General features: G+C 38.2%; 1 protein-coding gene across 5 annotated transcripts in view; it reads right to left on the bottom strand.

Annotated features, from left to right (window-relative positions):
- KIF1B (kinesin family member 1B) overlaps positions 1-25,933 on the bottom strand; it is a 171,010-nt gene that overhangs the window by 89,482 nt on the left and 55,595 nt on the right. For 3 of the 5 annotated variants that reach the window (XM_049877884.1, XM_049877885.1, XM_049877886.1), the window contains exons 8-13: positions 21,724-21,801; positions 20,901-20,966; positions 16,275-16,350; positions 15,226-15,304; positions 14,376-14,518; positions 10,419-10,552 (exon numbers count right to left, since the gene is read on the bottom strand). In XM_049877884.1, coding sequence (XP_049733841.1) covers positions 10,419-10,552; positions 14,376-14,518; positions 15,226-15,304; positions 16,275-16,350; positions 20,901-20,966; positions 21,724-21,801 — 576 coding nt within the window. Of the gene's footprint in view, positions 1-10,418; positions 10,631-13,390; positions 13,433-14,375; positions 14,519-15,225; positions 15,305-16,274; positions 16,351-20,900; positions 20,967-21,723; positions 21,802-25,933 lie in introns of all 5 variants that reach the window. The other 2 variants (XM_049877882.1, XM_049877883.1) reach the window with 1 other exon arrangement.

Genomic DNA, 25,933 nt, shown 5'->3' with positions numbered 1-25,933 from the left:
TCCTCCTAAACACAGCCCAATACCTAACGTTGAAAGGTTTAGTATTAGATCTCATCCAAAGGCAGTCACTGAAGTGACAAATTACAAATCACTTGCTGAATGCATATGTCAGAAATTTAAGAATGCAAACATGCTTCTCTGTATTCGGGATAGAGAGAAGTAACTGATGACTCACTTGTTCAATAATTACATATGACCCCATTACATGACAAGCCTTATTCTAGGCAACTACAGGTGTGTCAGGGAACAAAATTCTTGCTTTCATAAAACTTGTATTTTAGGAAGGAGACCAAGATAGTCCATTTCAGTCAGTAAGTCAAGTACACAGAATGTCAGACAGTGATTAAGTACTCTGGAGAAAACAAAGCAAGGAGGGGGAGATACAGTACAGGTGGAGGGGGAGGTGAGGGAACAGACTGAAGAGGGATCGTTAGGACTGACCTCAATGGCAAGGTTATATGCGAGCAGAGACAAAGGAAGAGTGAGAGCTGCCATGAGGGTATGGGGAAAACAGGCAAGAAAGTGCCTGGCAGTTTCCAGGAACACCAGAGTGACCAGCACAGTGTGTTGGAGGATCGTGAATGAGTGTGGCAGGAGATGACAACGGAACAATGTGCTAAGTGCCTGAAGCAACACAGTCACAGGTGGCTAGAAGATGGGTGAGCCAGGGAGGGCTACCCAGAGTAAGTGATGTCCACAGAAATGAATGAAGGGCAAGTAGGAGCTGAATAGGTACAGACCGGAGGAGAAGGGAGTACCAAAAAGGGGATGAGCAAAGGCCAAGGCAGGAGAAAATGCTAGTCATGGAGACAAAATTAGAAAGTCAGATGATGGTGATGATGATGAAGATGATAGCAGTGGTGGTGGTATTAGCAGTGATTAACGATGAAAAGTCTTACATTCACAAAATATTTTCATGTATGTTTCATTCAAGAGGCTACTACTATAAAAAGCCTCTGTGATTCCAAAACAATTATAGACATGGAAAAAAATGTGAATAATGTAATACAATAAAGCCTAAGGTGTCTGGCATTTAGTTTTCTGGAACTCTTGGGGTTTCAGAACAATTCTATAATTGGATATCACCTAAAAATAAAATTCAAAAAAAACACACCAGAGGCAAGAGAGCATTTTAAAAAGCCAAGAATAAAGACTCAAAAGGCAGCAGCTATAAAAGCAAAGGAGTGCAGGGCAGGAGAAAAAGAGTAAAGTAAGATAGAAAAAGAAAAGGAAAAAAAAGAAGAACTAGCAAAGTCACACAAACAGCAAAACTGATAAAAGTTAGGAATGGCATGGACACTAGTAAGGTGGGTAGAGATGTCAAGGTGGCCACATACAAGACACTCTCATAAAAGAAAAGAGCCAGTTACAAAGTGGGAAGAGCTAGAACAAGTCCACCGTGGGCATGGGAAGGAGGACAAAAAACACTTAAATTGGTCCTCAGCACACACAGGCTGAAACAGCTACCTGACTGGTACCTCTGCACAGTAGGAATCCTCAGAGAGAAGTGATTAGTATGCAACTGTACATGCCATTCCAAAGCTAACTGCCATGTTAAAGGGCAGCAACCACGATAATCCAAACAACTTTGGCAAGGAGTTTGAAGGCTGGGAAAGTAAGTGCTCCTGGTGCCAAGTGGTGTGCAACAGTGTATCTATAAAGTACCACAGCAGTCATGTACCAACTGTAACGGAGCAGTATTACATGCTCCTGCATGTGACCTTAAAAGAGTAACTATAAGACAAAGCTGACAGCATAACCTACGTGGTTGAAGACTCATTAAAAACAGCTAGGTAGCACCCTTTACAATCTCAGAGTGATGACGTTGAAACAGGGCTTTGAACTGGTGGCATTTCCACCCCAGATATTTTGAATCAGAATCTACATTTTAACAAGACTCCCAGGCAATTCTTATGTATAACACATTTTGAGAACCACTGCTCCACTAGTGGTTCTCAGAATTGGCCCCTAACCAGCAGCACTAGCATCGCCTGGGAACTTGCTAGAAATGTAAATTTTCAGCAGGGGTTTGAACTAAATGAACCAGTTCGAAGCTCTGCTGTCAATGCAAAGGAACAGGACAATAGGATGCACCGGACCAAGCATGATCTCCTGGACTAGTGCTGATTCAGTGTGGCCCACAAACCCCTGTTACTTACGGAGTACAAACCAACCTGAGACACTTAAAATACTTTTTTTTCCTGGCTACCTTCAGAAAAAGCTCATTTAGGAGCAAAGAAAAGTTCATTTAGGAGCAAAGGCTTATCTGGCCACATGGGGCATCTGCAAAACTTGCTCTAAGGAAGCGAAGTTACTGTAGACAGTAACTAGAGGAATCCTCTTACCATTCTGCTGCCAACTCTAATGTGACCTCTCTAATTTTACTGACAACCTAGAGGGTAAATCAGAATATGAACTCTGGGGAAAAGAGATTTACTGAGTAAGTTGACTAACGTACTACAGCAGACTTTTACTATTCATTAGAGCTTCAAGGTGCAATTTTTATGTTGTCTAGAAAGCTATTTAAGAAAACCCTGAGGAAAATCCAGAGAAAATGATAATTGAATGTCACAGTAAAATTTCAGTGCTAGCAGAAACCTAGAAGACTACTTATTCCAGAATCATTCTAGAGATAAGGAAACTGAGGACTAGAGAAGCTAACCAATTAACCTGAGGCCACACTACTCCCTAAGCCAGTTCTAGAACTGGGTTTCCTGACTCTTAGTGCAGTGTTCTTTCTTCAAATAAGGAAGAATCTAACAGGCCACAGCTCACCATAAATAACGAAAATGTGAAGGATATTCTTTCTTCAAGCAGGAATAACAAATTCAGTAGAAATAAAACAGAGGTGCAGGCAGGTGTGGCATGCTGATGTCCCAAGGTTATAACACTGCACCCAACCCACTCTAGAAGCCTAACAACATAAGATTATACTGAAATGGGGATTCAAGCATCTACACATAAAAACAACAACAAAAAACTACACTTAAAAAAAAAAAATCCAAAAAAGAGTGATATTGAGAATTTTTTTTTAAGCTCCACGAAATGCTGCGTCAGTCATCATTCACCCTTTGGTCTCATATCATGTATGTCTCCATCTCTAGCTGTATGTACAGCTCTGGTTAATTAATTATGTTCACGTGATTAAACACAATTAAATATTTTTTTTAACTGTGCTTTAAGGTGAAAGTTTATAGAACAAATTAGTTTCTCACTCCCCAAAATTTATACACAAATTGTTTCATTACATTGGTTTCAATCCCCACAATGTATCAGCCCTCTCCCTTTTCTCCCCAGGTTCCCTGTGTCCATTTTTCCTGTCCCTTCTTGCCTTCTTGTCTTTGTTTTTGGGCAGGTGTTGCCCATTTGATCTCGTATGCTTGACTGAATTAAGAAGCACATTCCTTACATGTGTTATTGTTTTATAGGCCTAATCTTTGGCTGAAAGGCTGACTTTGGGAGTGGCTTCAGTTCTGAGTTAGCAGGGTATCCTGGGGACCACAGTCTTGGGGGTTCCTCCAGTCTCTGTCAGCCTATTAAGTCTGGTTTTTTTTGCAAATTTGAATTTTGTTCTACATTTTTCTCGTACTCTGTCTGGGACCCTCTATTGTGATCCCTATCAGAGCAAGTCAGTGGTGGTAGCCAGGCAACATCTAGTTCTTCTGGGCTCAGACTGGTAGAGGCTGTGGTTCATGTGGTCCATTAGCCCTTCGGACTAATATTCTCCTTGTGTCTTTGGCTTCCTTCATTCTTCTTTGCTCCAGGCTATACGGGACCAACGGAAGTATCTTAGATGGTTGTTCGTAAGCTTTTAAAATCCCAGACACTACTCATTAACATAGGATGTAGAAATTTCCTTTTATGAACTACGTTATGTCAGTTGACCTAGATGCTCCTCAAGAACCATGGTCCCCAGCCCCCCACCCCAGTAACTCAGGCCCTCAAGGTGTTTGGATGTGTCTAAGAAGCTTCTAAGACTGTGCCCACTTTGCACTCTATTATATATTTGAATGTATTATGTACACGCTGTACATAGTATGTGTGTTAAAAATGTTCATAGTCTGACCTATATATGTACCTGGGTATACTTCTATATACCCTCCTTCCCTTGTCCAGCATATGTATCTGCTTCTAAGTTATTTTTTGTTTTTACTGTTGTTATAAGGTTGTATATGCTACAGTATTTACTGTGGCTGCCTCTTTTTTTTTTCCTTATGTTCCTCTAAGTGTTTTCCTTTGCCTTGGTCAATTCATGCTGACTTCCCCTATACTGTGTATTGTCTTTCCCTTCACCAAAGTTAACACTTGTCTACTGTCTAGTTAGTAGTGATTTCCCCTCACCTTCCTTGCAACCATCGAAGATTGCTTCTTTCTGTGTGTAAATCTTTTCTTGGGGTTTCTATAATAGTGGTCTCATACAATATTTGTTCTTTTGTGATTGACTTATTTTACTCAGCATGATGCCCTTCAGGTTCATCCATGTTGTGAGATGTTTCAAGGATTTGCACTGTTCTTTATCGTTGCATCGTAATCCGTTGTATGTAAGTACCATAATTTGTTTATCCATTCATCTCCTGATGGGCACTTAGGTTGTTTCCATCTTTTTGCTACTGTGAATAATGCTGCAATGAACATGAGTATGTATATGTCTGTCTGTGTGATGCCTCTTATTTCTCTAGGATATATTCCTAGGAGTGGATTGCTGGATCATACAGTATTTCTATTTGTGGCTTTTTAAAGAAACACCGTTATCGTTTTCCATAGTGGTTATACCATTTTACATTCCCACAAGCAGTGTTACAAGAGTTCCAATCTCCCCACAACCTCGTCAGCATTTGTTTTCTGAATTTTGGCTCAGTGCCACTCTTGCCGGGGTGAGATGGTATCTCATTGTGATTTTGATTTGCCATCTCTCTAATGGCTAATGGGAGCCCCGGTAGCACAGTGGATAAGCTTTCAGCTGCTAACCAAGAGGTCGGCAGTTCAAATCCACCAGCTGCTCCTTGGAAACCTTACCTATGGGGCAGTTCTACTCCATCCTATAGGGTCCCTATGATTTAGAATACTCAATGGCAATGGGTTTGGTTTTTCTTTTTGTTTAATGGCTAATTATCGCGAGTATCTTTCCATGTATTTGTTGGCTGCCTGAATGTCCTCTTTGGTGAAGAATCTGTTCATGTCCTTTGCCCGCTTTGTGACTGGGTTGCTTGTCTTTTTATTGTTGAGTTGTTGAAGTTTTCTGTGTATCTTAAAGATTAAACCTTTATCAGGTATGTCTTCACCAAAGATTTTTTCCCAGTCTGTAGGTTCTCTTTTTACTCTCTTGGAAAAGTCTTTTGATGAGCCTATATTTAATTTTTAGGGGGTTCCAGTTATCTAGTTTATCTTCTGGAGTTTGTGCATTTTCAGCTATGCTTGGTACTCTATTTATGCCATAAACTATGGCCCCTAGCATTGTCCCTCTGTTTTCTTTCATGAACTTCATAGTTTTAAGCGTTATACTTAGGTCTTTGATCCAGCTAGGTTTAAATCTGTGTGTATGGGGTAAGGTTTCATTTTTCCTGTTTCATTTTTCTGCAAATGGATATATCCAGTTTTGCCAGCACCATTTGCCGAAGAGACTATCTCTTCCCCATTTAATGGACTTTGACACTTTATTGAAGATAAGGTGTCCATTTGTTTGTGTGCCTGTCGTTGTACCAGTACCAGGCTGTTCCGGTAGTATGAGGCCTCCCACTTTGTTCTTCCTTTTCAGTAATGTTTTACTTATCCAGGGGTTCTTTCCTTTCCATATAAAGTTGGTGATTGGTTTCTCAGTCTCATTAAAAGATGTTGTTGGAACTTGGATCGAGATTGCATTGTATCTGTAGATTGCTTTCGGTAGTATTGACATTTTCGCAATGTTAAGTCTTTCTATCCATGAGCACGGTATGTTTTTCCATTTATGAAGATCTTTTTTGGTTTCTTGCAATAGTGTTTTATTGTCTTCTTTGAGTAAGTCTTTTACGTCCCTAGTTAGGTTCATTTCTAAATATTTTATCTTTTGGGGAGCTACTATAAATGGTAATGTTTTCCTATTTCCTTTTCAGAGTTCTCTTTGTTAGCGCAGAGGAATCCAACTGATTTTTGTATGTTGACATTGTACCCCGCCACATTGCTTAATCTATCAGTTCCAGTAGCTTTCTTGTGGATTCTCTATGTATAGTATCATATCATCTGCGGATAGTGATAGTTTTACTTCTTCCTTACCAATCTGGGTGCACTTTACTTCCTTTTCTCATCTTACTGCTCTAACTAGTAAATCTCTTCTCGATTATTCAGTCAAGGAGGCAGAGAAATCCACAAGTCAGAAATATTTTCATGGAAACAAATAGAGTTTAAGTTATGATACTGAAAAGGTTAGGTGCTTACTACATAGAACATTCCTGAAGCCATCAGGATAGCCAAGGTTTTACTGTACTGAACACAGCACGCTTCATAAGTGAGTTCCAAGTGTGGTACACTTGGGCTGCCTAGTACAGCACTTGCCCTTGCCTGCTTCTGTAATGGAGATGTGGGGGTATTTATAGTCTAAGCCTAAGCAGTGGCACTCACAGTACTGACTTTGATGCCAGACTAATAAACAAACCCCAGAGCCACTACACAGTAGCTGTAGCTGCAAATTTAACACCTTATCAGACAGGAATACAAAATCAAGGGATTAGACATTTATTTCATCTCAGTTTGAGCTGTGGCTAAAAACCGAGAGGTCTGTAGGGGGCTTAAAATATTTATGACGTGGTAACATGGGTCTCTTACATATGGAAATAGGCTATTTAGCAGCAATACCCTGTGTAAAAAAGTAGTCTTCTACCTACTGATAGTCTTTTTTTTTTAAGTCAAAAATAGAGAAGCAAAGGGAACTAAAAGGTCAGGAAAATTAATTAACCTCCTCTATTGCTGTTTTCCATTACATTTTTCTCTTGCAATGAGGTCTCAGGAATGCAACTCCTTCACTCTCAGCAATGAAAAAACAGTCCAAAGATTAGAAATTCTCAAACACTTCTATTGGACAACCACTGCCTTGCACTGTGGCAGCAAGTCGTTATCTGCCAGCAGCATTAAAATGCAGGAGGTCTGCCCGAATGGAATTCTCACCATTCACAAAATAAGCACAGAACTAAGGCACTTACGCCTCAGTGAACCACTGTGCTGCGTTAAGAACTCAAGATGCAGTACAAAATATGAAGAAGCTGTTTTCTCTCTATAACAAAGCTACGGAAAATGGAAGATTTAATTTATGTTGCTTAAAGGAGAATTAAAACAGAGGAATTTATTTTCTAATTAAAACGATACAGTTTTTTTTTGGGGGGGGTGGGTAGTAGGAAGATTAAAGGGAACCAGAGGGAGGGTTCCCTGAATAATGAGAGAGTTATTCCCTGGAAACTATTTGGAAGACACTGAGTGACCTAATTCTTAAGAAAGTCTGCTTAATGTCTTGACTCCTAGCACTCCATATTATTTTCAGCTGGTCTCATTTGGCAGTTAGGAAGAATTTTCTCCTTTACACCAAGATGTACGTCAAAGGGAAGTTTAATCTTATCTGTACAGTAAAAAATAATAATAAGAAGAATCAAATAGTAAGATTCAAAATCCCCAAACAAAAAGAACATTTTATACTAAATTCTCAGTAAGTGGAAGACCTTACTTTTTCTTCCACAGAGCCCCAATATCCCTATACTGACTCTGAATACAAACCTGCATGGCAACTTTATCATTGATGCAAATCATAATATAAATAAAAATAAAGCCCTATAGCATAGGGCTTCACTAAGAAATAAAATTTCAAGGTCAACTTTACCAACAGCAGAAATTACATTTCAGTTTGCAGCTTTTAATGAAAATATATTTCACTCCCTCTCCCTTTCCCTTCTAAGAACTTCATCCACTTCCCACTAATGTGGTCTGAAGGAGGAAATAAAATTATAAGCACACAACCTTGCTTGCTGAAAGTGAAGAGGACTTGAAGTACTTACTGATGAAGATCAAAGACTACAGCCTACAGTATGGAGTATACCTCAACATAAAACAAAAATCCTCCCAACTGGACCAATAAGCAACATCATGATAAACAGAGAAAAGACTGAAGTTGTCAAGAATTTCATTTTATTTGGATCCACCATCAACACCCATGGACGCAGCAGTCAAGAAATCAGACTTACTGCATTGTGCAAATCTGCTAAAAAAAAAAAAAAAAAAAAGACCTCTTTAAAGTGTTAAAAAGCAACAATGTTACTTTGAGGACTAAGGAGAAGCTGACCCAAGCCATGGAATTTTCAGTTGCCTCATGTGCATGCAAAAGCTGGACAGTGAATAAAGGAGACTGAAGAACTGATGCCTTTGAATTACAGTGTTGGCAAAGAATACTGAATATACTATGGACTGCCAGAAGAATGAACAATTATGTCTCGGGAGAAGTACAAGCAGAAGTGAGGATGGCAAGACTTCATCTCACGTACTTTGGACATGTTATCAGGAGGGACCAGTCCCCGGAGAAGGACAACATACTTGGTAAAGGAGAGGGTCAGTGAAAAACAGGAAGACCTTCAATGAGATGGACTGATACAGTGGCTGCAACGATGTGCTCAAGCATAACAATGATTGTGAGGATGGCCCAAGACCAGGCAGTGTTTCATTCTGCTGTACATAGGGTCGTTATGAGTCGGAACCAACTTGATGGCACCTAACAACAACAACAAAGCATATCATTTTAGAAGTGAACAAAATGTCAAAGAAAAAGGTAGGCTGATGGAAGGGAAGGTAAAAGTTAAGACAGAAAAAGCAGAGGCCCATTTTTCATATAAAATCTTTTTTGGCTTCACTTGAAAACTAAAATGAAAGCATCTGACATCTTCAATTATCAAGTTTAATTCACTTTCAGTGGTGAAAAGGCTCAGCGTGCCTTTTCAATTATTAATTTGTCAAAGTGTGTCACTGTTCTCCATCATCCTTGAGTGGGGAATGCTGATTGCAGTGTGAAGAAGACCAATAGCTGAGACCATGACTATAACTTCTCAGCTCCTTGCAAAGTATCTTTGTCTCCTGCTTCCCCTACTGTAGCACTCTTGGACACAAAAGCCAAAGGTATGAATCAAAGTATCTTCCTGGAAGTGCCAAGTAGGCAAAGAAAAAATTATTTGCTTCAAAGCAGCTGATGCTGTCACAGTCATCTGATGAATGGCAGGATTCCAGTGCAGCTTGTCTCTGCACCGCAGGTGAAAAGTGTTTGCTCTCTTTGCAGTATTGAGGGGGAAGGAAGAGCCTATGGGTCTGAAAGCTTTGCTCCACCTAAATTTCATATTCATGGAGAAGAGACAAGGTAGTACCTGACAGAGCCAGGAACCGGATGGAAAAAACCTCAAGCAGCAAAGCCAAGTGCCCTGAGCAGGTGACCTGCACATGAGCAAGCGTCACACTCACAGCACAGCACAATGACCCAGTGGCCCCATTAGCATCGGCAGAGGAGACAGTCCTTTCACTGCAAGAATCGTAGGGCTTCAAGGCTTCCTAGGAACTTCCAGAGATAAAATTGCAGGTGTATCTGAATAAACCTGATACAGCCTGTCAAATGTTCAAGCTTTCTTTTAACTACACCCTGTCCTCACTTATTGTTAGGTTAGGTTCCAAAGACCAGGTTTTTATGTGAAACTGGCGTTATGTGAAAATGGAGGGTGATCACATCAGATCACAAAATGGAGGATTACTGTAACATATAATGGCCAAATTACATTATTACATAACTGCCAAACCACTGAGAATCATGGCCCAGCGAAGTTCACACATAACCTTAACCATCACAGCCAGCATTACTCTAGCCTTGCACTTCAGCGTTAATGTGCAAAACAGTCAGATAGCAGGTTTTTAACTATTGTCGTAAATGCAAAATGTCAGAAAATGAGATAGTCGGTAAGTGAGGAGGTGTATTTATTTTAATAACAGAAGCATGGGTCTATAAAGAATTCCATCTTCAAATAAAACTAAATGTTTCCAACTAATTATTTAGCTTCCAACTAAATCTCCAACTAAACAATTTCGCTGTGACCTATAAACTACTCCAGAACTAAGGGGTTTATCTACTCATCAGTTACTTTGCATAACTAACCTATAACTTGTTCATGCAACTCCCCCATCGCTGCCTGGGCACGTCAGATGTTAAGCATTCTTGTGAAAAGAAATTAATTATCTTAGAAAAAAGTAATTATCTTAACTAAAAAAAAAAAAAAAAATTATCTTACAGGGTGGCAAATTCCATTTTCAGGACAATTCTAAGAGTCAGAAAATTCTTCCATATGCTGAGCCAAATCTCAGTGATTTTCAATCCTAGTTCTGCCTTCTGGAGCTAATAGAACACCTTGCATCCAATCTGAGTGATCACTTACCTTTAAGCGCTCGATGGCTTCCTCTCCTCCAGGTGTAGACATGATCCTCTCCTGAATACTGGTCACAGATGTTAAGCCCACCTGACTATTGAGTGAGCAGGAAGATGGAGATGAAGTAAGCGACCCGATGGATGCTGTGGAAAAATTGCCAGGGCGTTGATTCTCAGAGGCTAGCAAATACCTATGTTTATTGTTCTGAAAATCTTTCAGATCTGGGAGATAGAAGAAGGGAAGGCAGAAGAAGTGGAAAAGGGGGAAAGGAGCAGAGGGATAAAAAAAGACAGGAAGGAACACCAGTGTAAGAAAGAATAGCATTAAAGCGCTAAGACAAAGACATGTTATAACACAAAGACAAGGTATAATTGTTCAAGATGGCAGTTCTGAAACATGTCTGTCTTTAATACTGTATTCTAGAGGTTAAGAACCACTTCTGAATTTAGAAACTAAAAAATTCCAGTGTAGGTTAACATGGTGATAGCTGGAGCCTCCAAGGATAGTCTTTAGGCATTCTTCCTAAACAGCCATCTAAAAAAAGCCATACTACATTCCTTCTATTGCTCCATGTCTATGGGGTCTTCAGATTTACACTAGTCTTACATTCCAATGGTTTGTAACAGTAAGGAAAAAAAGGTGATCACTTCTTAAAATCAATAATAATCCCTATCAGCCAGGCCCGGTGTTTTATGGTATTCAGCAAAAATTTCCAAGAAAACACTAGTATTAAAACAAAATTCTGAGCACTTAGTACAGTGTCCACTGTACTGCAACATTTCAACATGCCAAGAAGAATGTTTTAAGCACGCCTTCAATAAAAAGGAGAGATATTTGTAGACATGATAGAATTTTTGTATAAGTCCTGATTAAAACCTCAGGGCCAACTGATTTCTTCAACAGGGAAGCAAACTAATGAATTTTGGTGTAATTTACATTCATCTATCAAAACAAGCAACATTTACAGCTGATTCTTTAAGCCTAACAGTATGACCAAGAGTCATTAATAAGCCTGGCCCTCCACTATAAAATGTAAGTTCTAGGGATAGACTTGCATGGAATAAAGTCTCTACTGGAACTGTAAATTTTGCTTTTAGAATTAGTTTTGGTAAAAGAACCACAAACAAACAAATCTCATTAACTTGCTGCTTATACTTGCCTTCACAGGTCATCCTTCACAAATAGGCACCAGAGGAAAACCATAGGTATTGGTGTGTTACTATTTTAAAATTAGCTCATTTTTAAATTTGAGAAAAACCTAAAATTCATATCAAAACTACGTTTTCCTTAAGGGATATAATATGAACCGATACAAACGGAGGCAATAAAATATTGTTAGCTCTCTCTGAGTCTACTCATCTGTACTATTTAATCAAAGCCAATTCCTGAAGCCCCTTAAAACCAGTGGTTGCTTCAAGACAGTTTGAAAACTACCATCTGCAAATACAGAACATAGGAAAACAAGCAAAGAGGCGTGTTTTAAAAGGGGCTAGGGTCTGGAGCAAAAAATAAGCCACCAGGAGATGGCAGCAAGGTGGGGAAGAATAGAATAGATGGCAATTAAAAGGTCCAGTGGACACATGCAAGCCCTAATAAGAATTAAGAGTAGTAGACAGACACAGATATTCAGAACTAGTCAGGGCTGCTTTCCTGCAGAATTAAAACTGAATCATGCATGGTTGTTTGGGAGATGCCATGGCTGCTCAAAAGAGTTAGGCAACAAGCTGGTAGCAACACTTTGAGCACAAAAGCAAGAATAAGATGGCATCTTTTCCACACCGGTATTGTTCAGCTTTGGAAATCTCAGACAGAGCTGTTCCAGTCCAAGAGCCACTTCTGTATTAGGACATTATACTGCCATCAAGGCTTACCCTCATCACAGCACCCAGGTCTATGTTTGGCTTCCCCTATGCATTGCCTCATTGTCTGCCAAGCCTCATTATATGCCCTACTGTAGAAATAAACAGAAATCTAAAAATTAACAACAATTTCAAGATTCTTCATTTCTTCTAATAGTTGCTTCATAATAACCTAACAAGTTGTTTTAAAAGGGCAAGAAACTATTTTCTCACCAACTTAATGATACAGATGAAAAGAATAATAATGTATGATCCTTTATAAAATATGCCCAATTTCATGCACACATCTGGATAACAAACTTTAAAAATCTGGTTTATAATTTATGAAAAGGAAAAAAAATGTTTATTTAACCATTGAATAAGCTGAGGTCCAAGATATGGAAGAATCCAACTTAGCAAAGCACAGGTGGGTGCCAACCCAACAAGTACAAAGCTACAACATACGTAGTTTGGCAGGCTTAAAATTGATTGCTTTTAACTATATACACCCACCAAGGCTAAATTAAAAGAATTTTTCTATTAAGTAATTAGTCCCTGAAGGGAGCAACTCGAGCCAAAAAAGTGTTAGTGTAGAAAGGATTCAAAGCAAGGGCTCTGAGTTGAACTTCCTAACCCAACCACACAGAAACCCTGGGATCTTAGGCAATCTAATCACTCCAGGCCACAATGTCCTCATTGGTAAAATGCCATAATAGAAACTTTTTCAGAGTCACTGAAAGGATTAAATGAGATAATGTATTTAAGGTGTCTAGAAACAGCCTGGTACATTGTAAATGCTCAATAAATGCTAGCTGCTATCATCACTGTCATCACTGCCGTCATCATTATCATTATCATCTGTGACTTTGGATTTAGTTTAATCACATGGGAGGAAAACTGGAGTAGAAAGAGCAAGAAATTCTTAAGTGTCTTGACTTTATTCAAGCCACAAACCAAAACTCAGCAGACTGCTTTGCTAAATGGAGAAAGGCAAAAATAGGATCATTTCTGATTCTACTGTATGCTCCGTCTGGGATTTCCCTGTAAGGATTGCTGGCATGCAAAGCTCATTTTAAGGCTGATCCAGCAGAGGCAGATTAGCAAGTCAGAGTACTGGGGATGACCAATACACGGAATACACACATTTGCCTCCACTTCCAGAGTAATCATCGATCAATGGATCAACTGAAGGTAAGCAGGGGGGGAAATACAAGAAGGGTCAAAGTTCAGGTTCAGCAGCGATACAGATAGGGAACAGAGCAGTATTTGGCATTGGGAGAAAGATGAAAAAATTCACACTTGAACATATTTTCATTTTTACAAATTGTATTTATATAAACTCTGGAACTAGTAAGGAAGAACAATTAAACTAGAAGAGGGTCTTAAAAATCTTATGAGTTCAAAGAATATAATCTTAATTTTATACTCAAAAAATAAAAAAATGCTTTATTAAATAAATCCATATTCTACCACATTCAATTCTGCCTGAATAATCTATTTTACTCACTTGAGAACTTTTGATTAAACATTATGCACGCAGATCACTGAGGTTAAAAATGCATTTTCACACAATGTTCTAAAACAACACTCTCTGGAAGTCTAATTCTTGAACTTGATAGGAACTGGATTTTTTCCCCTTTATATGTTTACAGAGGAGGGGGCATCCAATCATTTTGTGGGAGAGGGGCTATTCAAAGGTGAATCTTATCTGAAAGTAGAATCAAATGAGGGGTTTGTTACACGTATTGTACTGCTACTATTCTAATCCAGAGAAACCCATGACACAAAATCGAAAATTTCAGGTGATATTTTTATAAGTGATTAATTTCTCAGTGAGAATAAGTTTAACATTCCAAATAAACATCACTGGTGATCTAAAAGAGGTTTCTAACAAAGCTCCAAGTAGTGATATATTCATATTTTAAAAACTCATTTCATGATTTCAATGAGTAGCTTGGCAGATACTACATAAAGGAATTCTAAGATAATTTTCACCGGGTTTTTTAAGAAAAGGAACTTTTCACTACCATCTAGCTTCATTGGGTCCCAAAATTTCTCAAGTTTCTTTTAAATGTAAGAACTCGGAAGAGGAAAGGATTAGATTTTCTGTTGATGCTAATCCACTTACTATCAATAATATCTCCCAGCCCCTGAGCACGAAGAAGGTCCTTCAGTCGTGTCACCTCCTCCTTTAATTCACGAACCAGTTTGGCATTGGGGTCCTCGTTGATAACAGCATTGCATTTAATTTGTTTTGCACGATCAGCATATCTAGATTCAAAAAGAAAATTTCCTTTTTGCCATTCCTCATACTCTCCATTCCTAAGTAACATACCATTAAATTATAAATCAAACATCCTGAGCATTTACATGTCTTATGAGCCTGGATAACAATATATTTGTCAAAAGCTGTAAAGTACCTTATAAAGAAGGAGGAAAGAGGCTCAGACGAATTTAAGTCATTTGCCCAAGATCATTCAAACCCACTATATCAAAAGCACCTTTAATGGGAGAAGGGTAGAAAGTTCCAGATTAAAGTAACGGAATCCATTCATATATAGAAATCTTTGATTAATGAACATTCTGCGAGTAATATTTCTTTTAATGCTACATGTAGTCATAATTGTATTACTTTTTACTACTTGAGCATTTCTATAACGACAAACAGTACAAGAAGGGGAGATGTTTTATACAAATGACTATGACAGGAAACTTCATTCTAAAAGTTATCCAAAAATCTTACTTGAGCAATTCTAACATTTTCTATAAAAAAGTTTCTGCCTTTCCCAATGAAACTGAAGACCACAAACAAATTCTATTATAAGAATCCCTTTTTTCTCACATTTTCCCTCTTATGAGAGAGATCGATCATTATTTACATAAACAACTATCCATACAGCATAAGAAAAGCCATGGTTAACCAAATGATATATGATGGCACGGTGTCCTATTTAGCTATCAAGATCAACAAAGAGTACCTTAGAGTGCTCAAAGTTTCATCATAGTTGATATCTGCTGGGCTCAGAGCAGCAACCATTGCAGTCCGGGAATTGCCACCTGAAAACATGAATCACAATGACCTCAAATCACTCACTTTAGAAATTACAATCTTATTGAATGTGTCAAATTTGACAGCACAAACAATCTCAGATCTAAGATTTATTCAAAAGTCAATAAATTTCTTGAATGTCCTCATGCCAAGTGCTGTTCTACTCAAACCCTAGTGTCTAGATCTACTGTGCCCAATTCTTCACCTCCCACCCTCTCTTAAATCTATTCCAGTCAAGATTTCAGCCCCTCCACTCCACCAAAAATGCTCTTAGAAAGTCACTGGTGGTGTTAATAAGCCCTATAGTCCATTCTTGGCCTCTTCCATCAGTGAGGATCAGACTGGTAATTATTTGACACAGCTAATCGCTCCCTCCCTTCTTCTTGATGAGAAGCAGAAAAAGAGGCTCAAGGAATAATAAATGAAAGGCAGTGATATGAAGGTCTGAACACATGTAAGAAGGAGTAAACCAAAACAAAACCAAGCCCGCTGCTGTCGAGTTGATTCTAACTCAGTAACCCTGTAGGGCAGAGTAGAACTGCCCCATAGGGTTCCCAGGAGCGGCTGGCAGATCTGAACTGCCAACCTTTTGGTTAGCAGCTGAGCTCTTAATTACTGTGCTGCCAAGGCTCCAAGGAGTTAAGGGTTAGTGATGTCTGATCATGTGCACTTCAAAGGAGCATGGGGTTTTGAAAGAGGAAAGAGCCGGCGTGGGGAATGAGGAAGATAGCTAGCCTACACTACATGTCCTAAAGTAGAGAAGATATGGGAGAAAACCCTGATATAAAGGTGAGCGACTAGTTTAAATCAAGAGTAAAAAGGAAAATAGGAAACACTCAAACTAATAACAAGGATCTAGAGATCAGTCTTTTCCAAATGAGATATACAAAACAACTAACCACAGAAGGTAATGGTAAACAGCTTTAAAAGATAACTACAAAGTGAATTTTTACCAGTGGTTAGATCAAACAAACATACCTAGATTTTCCCGAAGGAGCCAAGTAAGTACAGAATCCCTGTATGGAATAAAATCAGTTTTCTTCTTCTTCTTACTCTATGAAAGAGAAAGAAATGGCCTTAGCTTTTTTGGGGGCGGTGGGGGGGGGTTCACATGAAAGGCAAACAAGTCTAAAATTCCCAAGCAAATCAAATTACAGTAGACCCTGTCAATGTTCAATTTAACATTCACAGTTTCAATTCTTCACAATACCCAAAGCTCATGAAATAAATTTTTTAACATTTTATTTTGAAAAATCTATAACATCTATAACAGCTGAGAGTGGTATAATGAGCTATCACACACTCATCATGTAGCCTTAACCATTATGTTTTGCCAATTATCTTTCCATTATCCCCCACTTTTTTATACTTTTTTTTTCCTGAACCATTTTGAAATAAAATGTAAACATAATGTTCTATTACTCCTAAACATTTCAACAGATAGGGCTTTCTCTTACAGAGTCACAGTGCAATGACCAAATTCAGGAAATTTTTATCAGTACAATATTATCCTGTCCTTATAATGTCTTTTATAACTGTTAGTGATTTAAAGCAAATCCAACATTTCGCCTATAAATATTTTTCTAACGGAGGAGGACTTAAAAAAAAAAAAAACCAAAATCACAAGACCTTATACACTTAACAAAATTAACACTAATTCCTTAATATCATCTAATATCCAGTCCTTCAAACAATAATTTTCATTTTTGCAGAGGGACAAATTTCCTGTGGATTCCACATTAGGTACATAGGAGCAAGTCAGCTAATAAATTTACTTGGCCAAATCCCCAAATCAGCAAGTGGGTTGTTGCGCATTTAGTAACTCTTGTTCAGTAATGCGCTAGTTTTCTTTGAAAATAAATTATGCCCAAAATAAATCCAACCATTAGAATTAGGGCTAAAAGTGAGAAGGTCTAAGAAAGTGATATGATTTGCTAATCTGGAGATTTGTAAAGATTCCAAGACAAATTTTCTGTATACATCAAGGGTCTATTTGTACTGTTTTCTCCGTAACCTTTCTCATTACCAGAGTATCAAGCAAAAAGCACTTAATGCAAAGTCAGTGCTGGGATGGATAAAATAATATTCTCTAAAAGTAAAACTGCAAATGCTTTGCAGATCAAAGAAAAAAAAAAAAAAAAAAAAAGCCAAACCCACTGCTGTCAAGTTGATTCTGACTCATAGTGACCCTATAGGACAGAGTAGAACTGCCCCATATGGTTTCCAAGGAGCACCTGGGGGATTCGAACTGCTGACCTCTTGGTTAGCAGCTGTAGCTCTTAACCACTACGCCATACTGAAATACCTGTTTGCTGACTGCTGTGCTGTGATGCTTTAAGAAGCCACTAAGTTGGAAAAGGATAGCGAGACGGCCGTACAACATAAAGAATGTAATCAATGTCATTGCATTGTCAATGTAGAAACCGTTGTATTGGCAAACATTTTAGTGTATGTATTTTCACAATAATGGAAAAAAAGAAATCACTAAGGGAAAGCCAGGGCTCACTGATAAATAGCTCCTCAGCATTCAGCAGTTTTATAACACATTCCTGGCAAAATCTAAGGCTAAACTAAAGATGATCTACTTCTTAGAAAAATACAGGCATTCCAAAAAGGAGTGATAAGTGATTGATGTCTGGTTTATTGAGGAGGAGATAGTGACGGAGTGGGCAAGTGGCACTTTAATTCCATCTTTCATGAAAAATATCCCCTCCATCCCATTACACGTTCCCCGAATCCAACACACACGTACCACCAATTAGAAAGTCATTTCCAATAGCGGGTTCTATTTTTAAATTGAACAGACCTCTAGGGAGAATTAAGCGTATCAGTCATTCACATCTTAGTGGGACTAACTTTCATTCCACTACAAAATCCTTGAGGCCTGGGACCTCAGTTTGCCCTTTGTTAGCACTGAAGATACGGAAAGAATTAAAGCGTGGCAGTTACAATGACTGCAAACACCAACCCAAACCCGTTGCCGTCGAGTCGAGTCCGACTCATAGCGACCCTACAGGACAAGGTAGAACTGTCCCACAGAGTTTCCAAGGAGCACCTGGTGGATTTGAACTGCTGACCCTTTGGTTAGCAGCCACAGCACTTAACCACTATACCACCAGGATTTCCGACTGCAAATAGTACTATAAAAATAAGCAATGTGGGTTTGCCAAAATGTTGTTATCATTTCTGTCAATTAGACTAAACTATGAAGGAGTAGCTAAGTGAAGGAACATAAATAGAACTTCAACACTTTCCATCTGAAAATACTCCAGGGTAACAGCCATTTCTTTCCCATTTGCTCTCCTATGGACTCAGTTTCATCTGTTCTCACATCCATACATTTTTTGAAAATAAAAACTTCAGCAGTTACATAAAAAGCTTTACTTAGATTATTTACCTCTCTAAAAAGAAAGACTGTTAAGTGTGGATGGTAATAATCCAGTTTCTCTCCCCAATGGAAATAACAATATATCTTAATTCACCAAAATTATGCCCATGCTTGTTACCAAAAACTAAAATTTATTTCTGATTGGTTAGAGTTATGACACAAATGCAAAGTACTAAACTACATTTTACGAAACTAATTATAAAAAATCATTTGTGAATTATTATGGCATAGAGCAATATGAGAAATATATAAATACTCTGTAAACTTTTCCTGTGGTTGAAATGAGTGTTAAAAGAAGAACAAGTGTGACAGGGCAAGTCAGTCTTCGTGAGGGTTCTGGGACCCGGATTAGATATTTAAAGAATGTTTACACATGTATAACACCAAATAGCAGAAAGATTTCTGAATCTAAGGCAGCTCTCTCCAACAAGCTGAGAAAAACAGAAAAAGGCCATTACTTGCTATTTTTGTAGAAGCAGACAACATAGACAAACTCTGTTATCTGAAAACATGACTATAAAATATTTCAATACAAATTACTGCCTATATCCTCTATTTTACTCATGTGATTCAGAATAAACTGTTAGGCACTCAAAATATTATTTGTTAAGTATTAATAAATTTTAGAGTATTTGTATAGGAAAATACTTGGAAGAGAAAAAATCAGTAGAATTCGGGTTAAAAAAGGATACAGGTAATATGTTTCCTAGATACAGTTGGAATTTTAACTTGACTCTACAGCTTTCAGATTATCTACAATATATATAATCAAAGAGTAGAAATTTTTAAAAAATATTTTAAATTATCCATTACTTTTCATGGTAGGAAACACAGACAATACAAAGAAGTTAAAAAAAAAAAAAAAAAAACTAGTAATAATTTCAAGAAGCCAGATCTGTTCCAGAATGGTACTCTTAAGTGATCTCTTTAATTGCTCTTTGGAATGCTTTATAAGGAACTTCTTCAAGATCTAGGAGATCTCCTGGATCACTAGGGGAAATATCATAACACAACGTAGAAGTTCCTCGAATTTTTGTTCCTTTATTCTGAATTCCTTCTCCAAAGCATATCATGTTTCCTAAAATGACTTTGGTGTGGAGTCTCATGATTCATGGTCACCCTTAAACAGCCATTCTAAATTCCAGAGTCAAAAAACAAAAGGTTTTTTTTTGAAGGTTCCATGCCTCCATACATCCTGGTGAGGATTTATAACCGTAACAGTTTATCCTATAGCTAGTTCATTTCTACTAATCTCCACCGTACCTTGCTGGTGCAGTTATCCTACAGATGAAAGCATTTACAGGAGAGAACAAGAAAACAGAATAAGCCACCAAACAGAAAATAATATTTTGCTTAGATTTAAGTCATAGTTGAGTATGACTTTTCAGAGATAACCAAGTGAGCATTCAATTCTTTTTAGGGACTCAAATGAGGTATTTAACTAAATCAGAGCACACAACGACTGAAACTTCCTCAGTTTCTAAACTAATAATGAAGCTCTCTATACAAAAATTGTTTCAGCTTTACTGTCCCACCATTAAGGAACAGAAGGAAACAACAGACTAGTTTTTTTATTATTTCTAAAATTTGGCCCCCAAAATTAACAGCATTCACCCAAGTCAAATTGCTCAAATACTCCAAAGGTATGCATCCTGCTTAGAAAAGACCACTACAGGAAAAGAATATGCAATGAATTTTGTTGTTGAGTTGATTCTGACTCACAGCAACTCCATGTATGCAAAGGAGAACTGTTCCATAAGGTTTTCAAGGCTGTGACCTTCCAGAAGCAGATCACCCCGTCTGTCTTCTGAGGCACTTCTGGGTGAGTCTGAACCACCAGCTTTTCTGCTAGTAGTCAAGCGCTTAGCTGTGTGTGCCACCCAGGGACTCATACAATGAATACACTTGGTCTTTGTGTTGCTGTTGTTAGGTTTTTGTAGAGATATGAAAAAAGGCTAAAAAAAGTAGTCAGATCTTAGGTCTTGGCTCTCTCCTTTTCAGATCTATATTTACTTTCACTCTCTTTAATCTCTTTTACTTTTGGTACAAAGTCAAAGTATGTTATGTCTAGTATCTTATCTGAGAAGTTCTAAAAGGAGAAAGGCAAGATTATATAAAAAGGGCTGAAAAAGGACAGCCTCCATAAACTAACCTAAAATATCAAGTATATTTGCTGAACAGACACAATTTCTCTCATAATGTGCTATAAAACTTACCACCTCTGCCAAGGCTGAAATGACTTTGCCCAAAGTCGTAAGAGACTTATTAATATTTGCTCCTTCCTAAAAACAAAAACCAAACATGAAAGTATTATGATGAAGAAATTCTACTATTTCCACATCATATATAATACATAAAACACAATTAGTCATAGGCTAGCATTATTTGTTAATTATGACCACAAGTTCCTAAGAAACTCCTTGAATACTCCATCTTTCCCCTCCACTTGATGACATGCAAGGACCACATACCTAACTCACAGTCCTAGAGTATCTTCAAGATGTTTGTGCTCCAAAAACTTACAGATGCAACCTTCTCTCACAACTCAGCAACATACAATTTCTGCTTTTGTTAAGCAATTATCTCTAGAAAAGCCTGTGCTTGTCCTCACATCTGGATCTTTTGTATCCTGTTTCCATTACTGTCTCTAACTTCCATCTAGCCAACTTCTGCCTCTTCTGCAAATCCAATTCAATTCTCACCTTTTCCATGAAGGCCTCTCTAACTATTCTGTTATATAACTTACCCTTTCACTGAAGTTACAGACCAGAAATCAGCAAAATTTTTTCCATAGAGGGCCAGACAGTAAATATTTTAGGTTTTGCAGGCCATACGGTTTCTGCTGTAACTACTGAACTCTGCCATTTTAGCATAAAAGCAGCCACAGACAATACAAAAACTAACGGGTGTAGCTGTGTCCCAGTAACATTTTATTTACAAAAACAGGTGGGAGGCTAGACTTGGCCCACAGGCTGTAGTTTGCTGACCCCTGTTACAGAACATTTATTGACTAGGCCATTTACTTGGTAAAATTAATACCTTTAATCGAGTCCCTTTCGCACCAGTTGAATCAGCCCGTTCACTTCCCGCTAGATCCACCAAGCTGACTTTACTGACCTGGTAAGGAACAGTAACAATTGGGACAATTAGAAAATAAGCAAGGTAGAAGTAGAAAAGGCAGGAAATTAAAAGATTAAGCTATTGAGAGGACTAAAAAAAGTTAGAGCTTTTAAATATGGCATAAACCCATTGCCGTCGAGTCAATTCCAAATCACAGCAGCCCTACAGGACAGAGAAGAACTGCTCTACAGGGTTTCCAGGGAGCGGCTGGTGGATCTCAACTACCAACCTTTTGGTTATCAACCGAATGCTTAATCACTGCACCACCAGGGCTCCCAATATGGCATAGGAAGACAAAAGCAAGATATACTCTCGTCAGTTTAAAGAGTATGCACAAAGTACACACCAATATCTTGGTTCAAAAATCAAACCAAACCCACTGCCATTGAGTCAATTCTGCCTCACAGTGAACCTACAGGACAGACAGAACTGTCCCAAAGGGCTTCCAAGGAGTGGTTGGTGGATTCAAGCTGCTGACTTTTTGGTTAGAAGCCAAACTAATTTTAGGATAAACATGATGTACTTTACTACAGTACATTATGTTGTTGCAGCACGCTGTTGAGTCATCCTTCTACCTATAACGATCCCATGTGACAGAACAGAACTGCCTCATAGGGTTTTCTTGGCTGTAATCTTTTTGGAAGCAGATCAACAGGTCTTTCTCCTGTGGAGCTGCTGGGTAGGTTTGAACTGCCAACCTTTAGGTTAGCGGCCAAGTGCTTAAATGTTTGCACCACCAAGGCTCCTTACAGTATGTTATAAAAATATATAAAACTCATCAACCCATTAAATGATAGATTAAAACTTAAGCTTCAAGTAACTGAACTCCCAAAGACTGCTGGTAGGATTGTAAAATGGTACACAACCACTCTGGATAACTAGTCTGGCAGTTCTTAAGAAGGTAAACATAACATACACCTACCATATGACTAACCATCCTACTCCAAGGTTTACACCAAGAGAAACGAAAACATTTATCCACATAAAGACTTGTATACAAATTTTCAATGAAGCTTCATTTCCAATAATCAAAAACTGGAAACAATTCAAGTGTCCATCAAAAGGTGAACTGATAAACTGTGGTATATCTATACAACGGAATACTAGTCAGCAAGTATTTCATAAAAGGAAGGAACTATTGATACACACACCACCACATATGAATCTCGAAATCATTATGCTGAGTGAAAGATGCCAGGTTAATACTGGATACTATATGATTCCATTTATATAAAATTCTAGGACATGTAAAATAATCTATAATGACAAAAAGCAGATCAGTCACAGCCTGGGGGTTGGGGTGGGAGGACGGATAGGTAGATTGCAAACTGGCATGAGGCAATTTTTCAGGGTTCTGGAAATACTCATTATCTTGATTGTGATACTGGTGCATACAGATGTCAAACTGACCGAATTTTGCACTTCTAGTATGTGTAGATTATTGTATTTCAATAATATCTCAATAAAGTTATTAAAAAATAAAACTTTAGAAAAATATCAACAAAATTATCCATAATGGGTTATCAAGGAAACTAGGGCTACAGGATTAACATCTTTAATTTTCCAGGTTTAACATTATGGGAGAGAAGCAAAAATGCTCTCACAAAGACTGTTCCTTGATGGCCCTCACACAAAGAATGCTGACTACTAAACAGCATTCATATTGTAACCTCTAACTAAGCAGTGCCAAGTTATCTGACCACCTAATAAGGAGTATATTTTTCCCCAATTTTAATAACTTTGTTTTTTAGAGCAGTTTTTAGATTTTACAGAAAAACTGGGCAGAAAGTGCAGACAGTTCCCGTATACCCTTCTCCCCCTGCACACGGTCCTATCATTAACATCCCGGATTCGTATGGTACATTTGTTACAACTGATGAACCAACACCTGTCGCCCTGGAGTTGACTTCAACTTATACTGACCCTATAAGACAGAGCAGAACTGTCCCATAGGGTTTCCAAGGCTGTAATCTTTATGGAAGCACACTGTCACATCTTTCTCCCTAGGAGCAGCTAGCTGGTGGGTTTGAACCATCAACCTTTTGTTACCAGTTGAGTGCTTAACCACTGTGCTGCCAGGGCTCCTTATGAACAAATACTGATGCATTATTTTTAACTCAAGTCCATAGTTTACATTAGGGTTTGCTCTGTGTTGTACAGTCCTATGGGTTTTGACAAATGTATGTCATGTATCCACCATTACAGTGTCATACAGAATAGCTTCACTGCCCTAAAAATGCCCTGTGCTCCATCTATTCATCATTCCTCCTGAGCCCCTAGTAACCACTTATCTTTTTACCACCTCTATAGTTTTGCCTTTTCCAGAATGTCATATATCTGGAATCATACAGTATGTAGCTTTTTCAGACTGGCTTCTTTCACTTAGCAATATGCACTTAAGGTTTCTCTGTGTCTTTTCGTGGCTTGATGGCTCATTTATTTTTTATCTCTGTATAATACTCCGTTGTATGGATGTACCACAGTTCGTTTATCCATTCACCTTTTGGAGGATATCTTCGTACTTCCAAGTTTGGGCGGTTATGAATAAAGTAGCTCTAAATGTTCATGTGTAAGTATTTATGGAGACATACACTTTTATCCAGGACAAATGCTGGATTATATGGTAAGCCTATGTTTAGCTTTGTAAGAAACTGTCAGACTGTTTTCCAAAGCGGCTCCACCATTTTGCATTCCTACTAACAGTGAATGGGAGCTCCTGTTGCTCTACATCCCGTGAAACACATATTTTTAAAATAATTTTCAATTAAAGACAAACAAAAAAGTCATCAAGAAAGAGGTGATTCTAGTTCTTTGTGACATCAGTGTCATAAAGTACTCAAAGGGTCTTCTGTAACTACCAGTATAAGAAATCTATCTTCAGATTTAAAAGTCTAGCTGCATGCTAATTAGTAAAGTAGGCAGAGTAGAACTCAACATAAATTTATTATAAACAATAACAGTAAAACTGACATTTACTGAGTGGTTACTCTGTGGCAGCACTATTATATGCACTTAATTTATAATAATATTTGATCCTTTTAACAATCTTAAGAAGTTGGAAGTTCAAGTGCACACAGAGATGCCTTGGAAAAAAGGCATGGAGATCAACTTCCAAAAAATCAGTCACTGAAAACCGTATAGAGCACAGTTCTACTCTGACACACATGGGATCGCCATGAGTTAGAGCTGACTCGAGGGCAACTGGTTTAATTTTCTGGTTTTGAGGTTGTTACAGGTGGGGAAAAGAAAGTACAAAGATGTTAAGTAACTTGCCCAAGGTAAGATCACCAAAAAGTAGCAGAGCTGGGATTTAAAGCAAGTAGTCTAATTCCAAAGTCAACAATATTTAACCAGAAAATGAGAAATCAAGAAGCAAATTTGAAGAGCACCAGAAATACTGTGCACTTATTTATTTTCCAGGAATAAAACACATCATATGCCTGCTTAATCCCACGGTTACATTATCATACCTCAAAAAAGTAAGTTACACACAGCAAACAAGGCTTGTTGTTAGGTGCTGTTGAGTGGATTTTAACTCATAGCAACTCTGTGTACAACAGAACTAAACACTGCCTGGCCCTGCACCATCCTCACAATCCTTCTTATGCTTGAGTCAACTATTGCAGTCACTGTGTCAATCCATCTCATTGAGGGTCTTCCTCTTTTTCACTCACTCTCTACTTTACCAAGCATGATGTCCTCCAGGGACTGATCCCTCCTGATAACATGTCCAAAGTATGTGAGACAAAGTCTTGCCATCCTCACTTCTAAGGAGCATTCTGGCTGTACTTCTTCCAAGACAGATCTGTTCGTTTTTTTGGCAGTCCTTGGTATATTCAGTATTCTTCACCAAACCGTAATTCAAAGGCATCAGTTCTTCTTCGGTCTTCCTTACTTATTGTCCAGCTTTCTCATGCATATGAGGAGACCGAAAATACCATGGCCTGGGTCAGGTGCACCTTAGTCCGTAAAGTGATATCTTTGCTTTTTAACACTTTAAAGATGTCTTCTGCAATAGATTTGCCCAATGCAATACATCGTCTGATTTTTTTGACTGCTGCTTCCAAAGGAGTTGATTGTGGATCCATGTAAAATGAAATCCATGACAACTTCAATCCTTCCTCCATTT

The sequence above is a fragment of the Elephas maximus genome, chromosome 3, assembly GCF_024166365.1.
Source record: "Elephas maximus indicus isolate mEleMax1 chromosome 3, mEleMax1 primary haplotype, whole genome shotgun sequence".
NCBI classification, from domain to species: domain Eukaryota; kingdom Metazoa; phylum Chordata; class Mammalia; order Proboscidea; family Elephantidae; genus Elephas; species Elephas maximus.
Note: the sequence above shows the minus strand (reverse complement) of the source record. Positions and strands in the feature narration are given on the sequence as shown.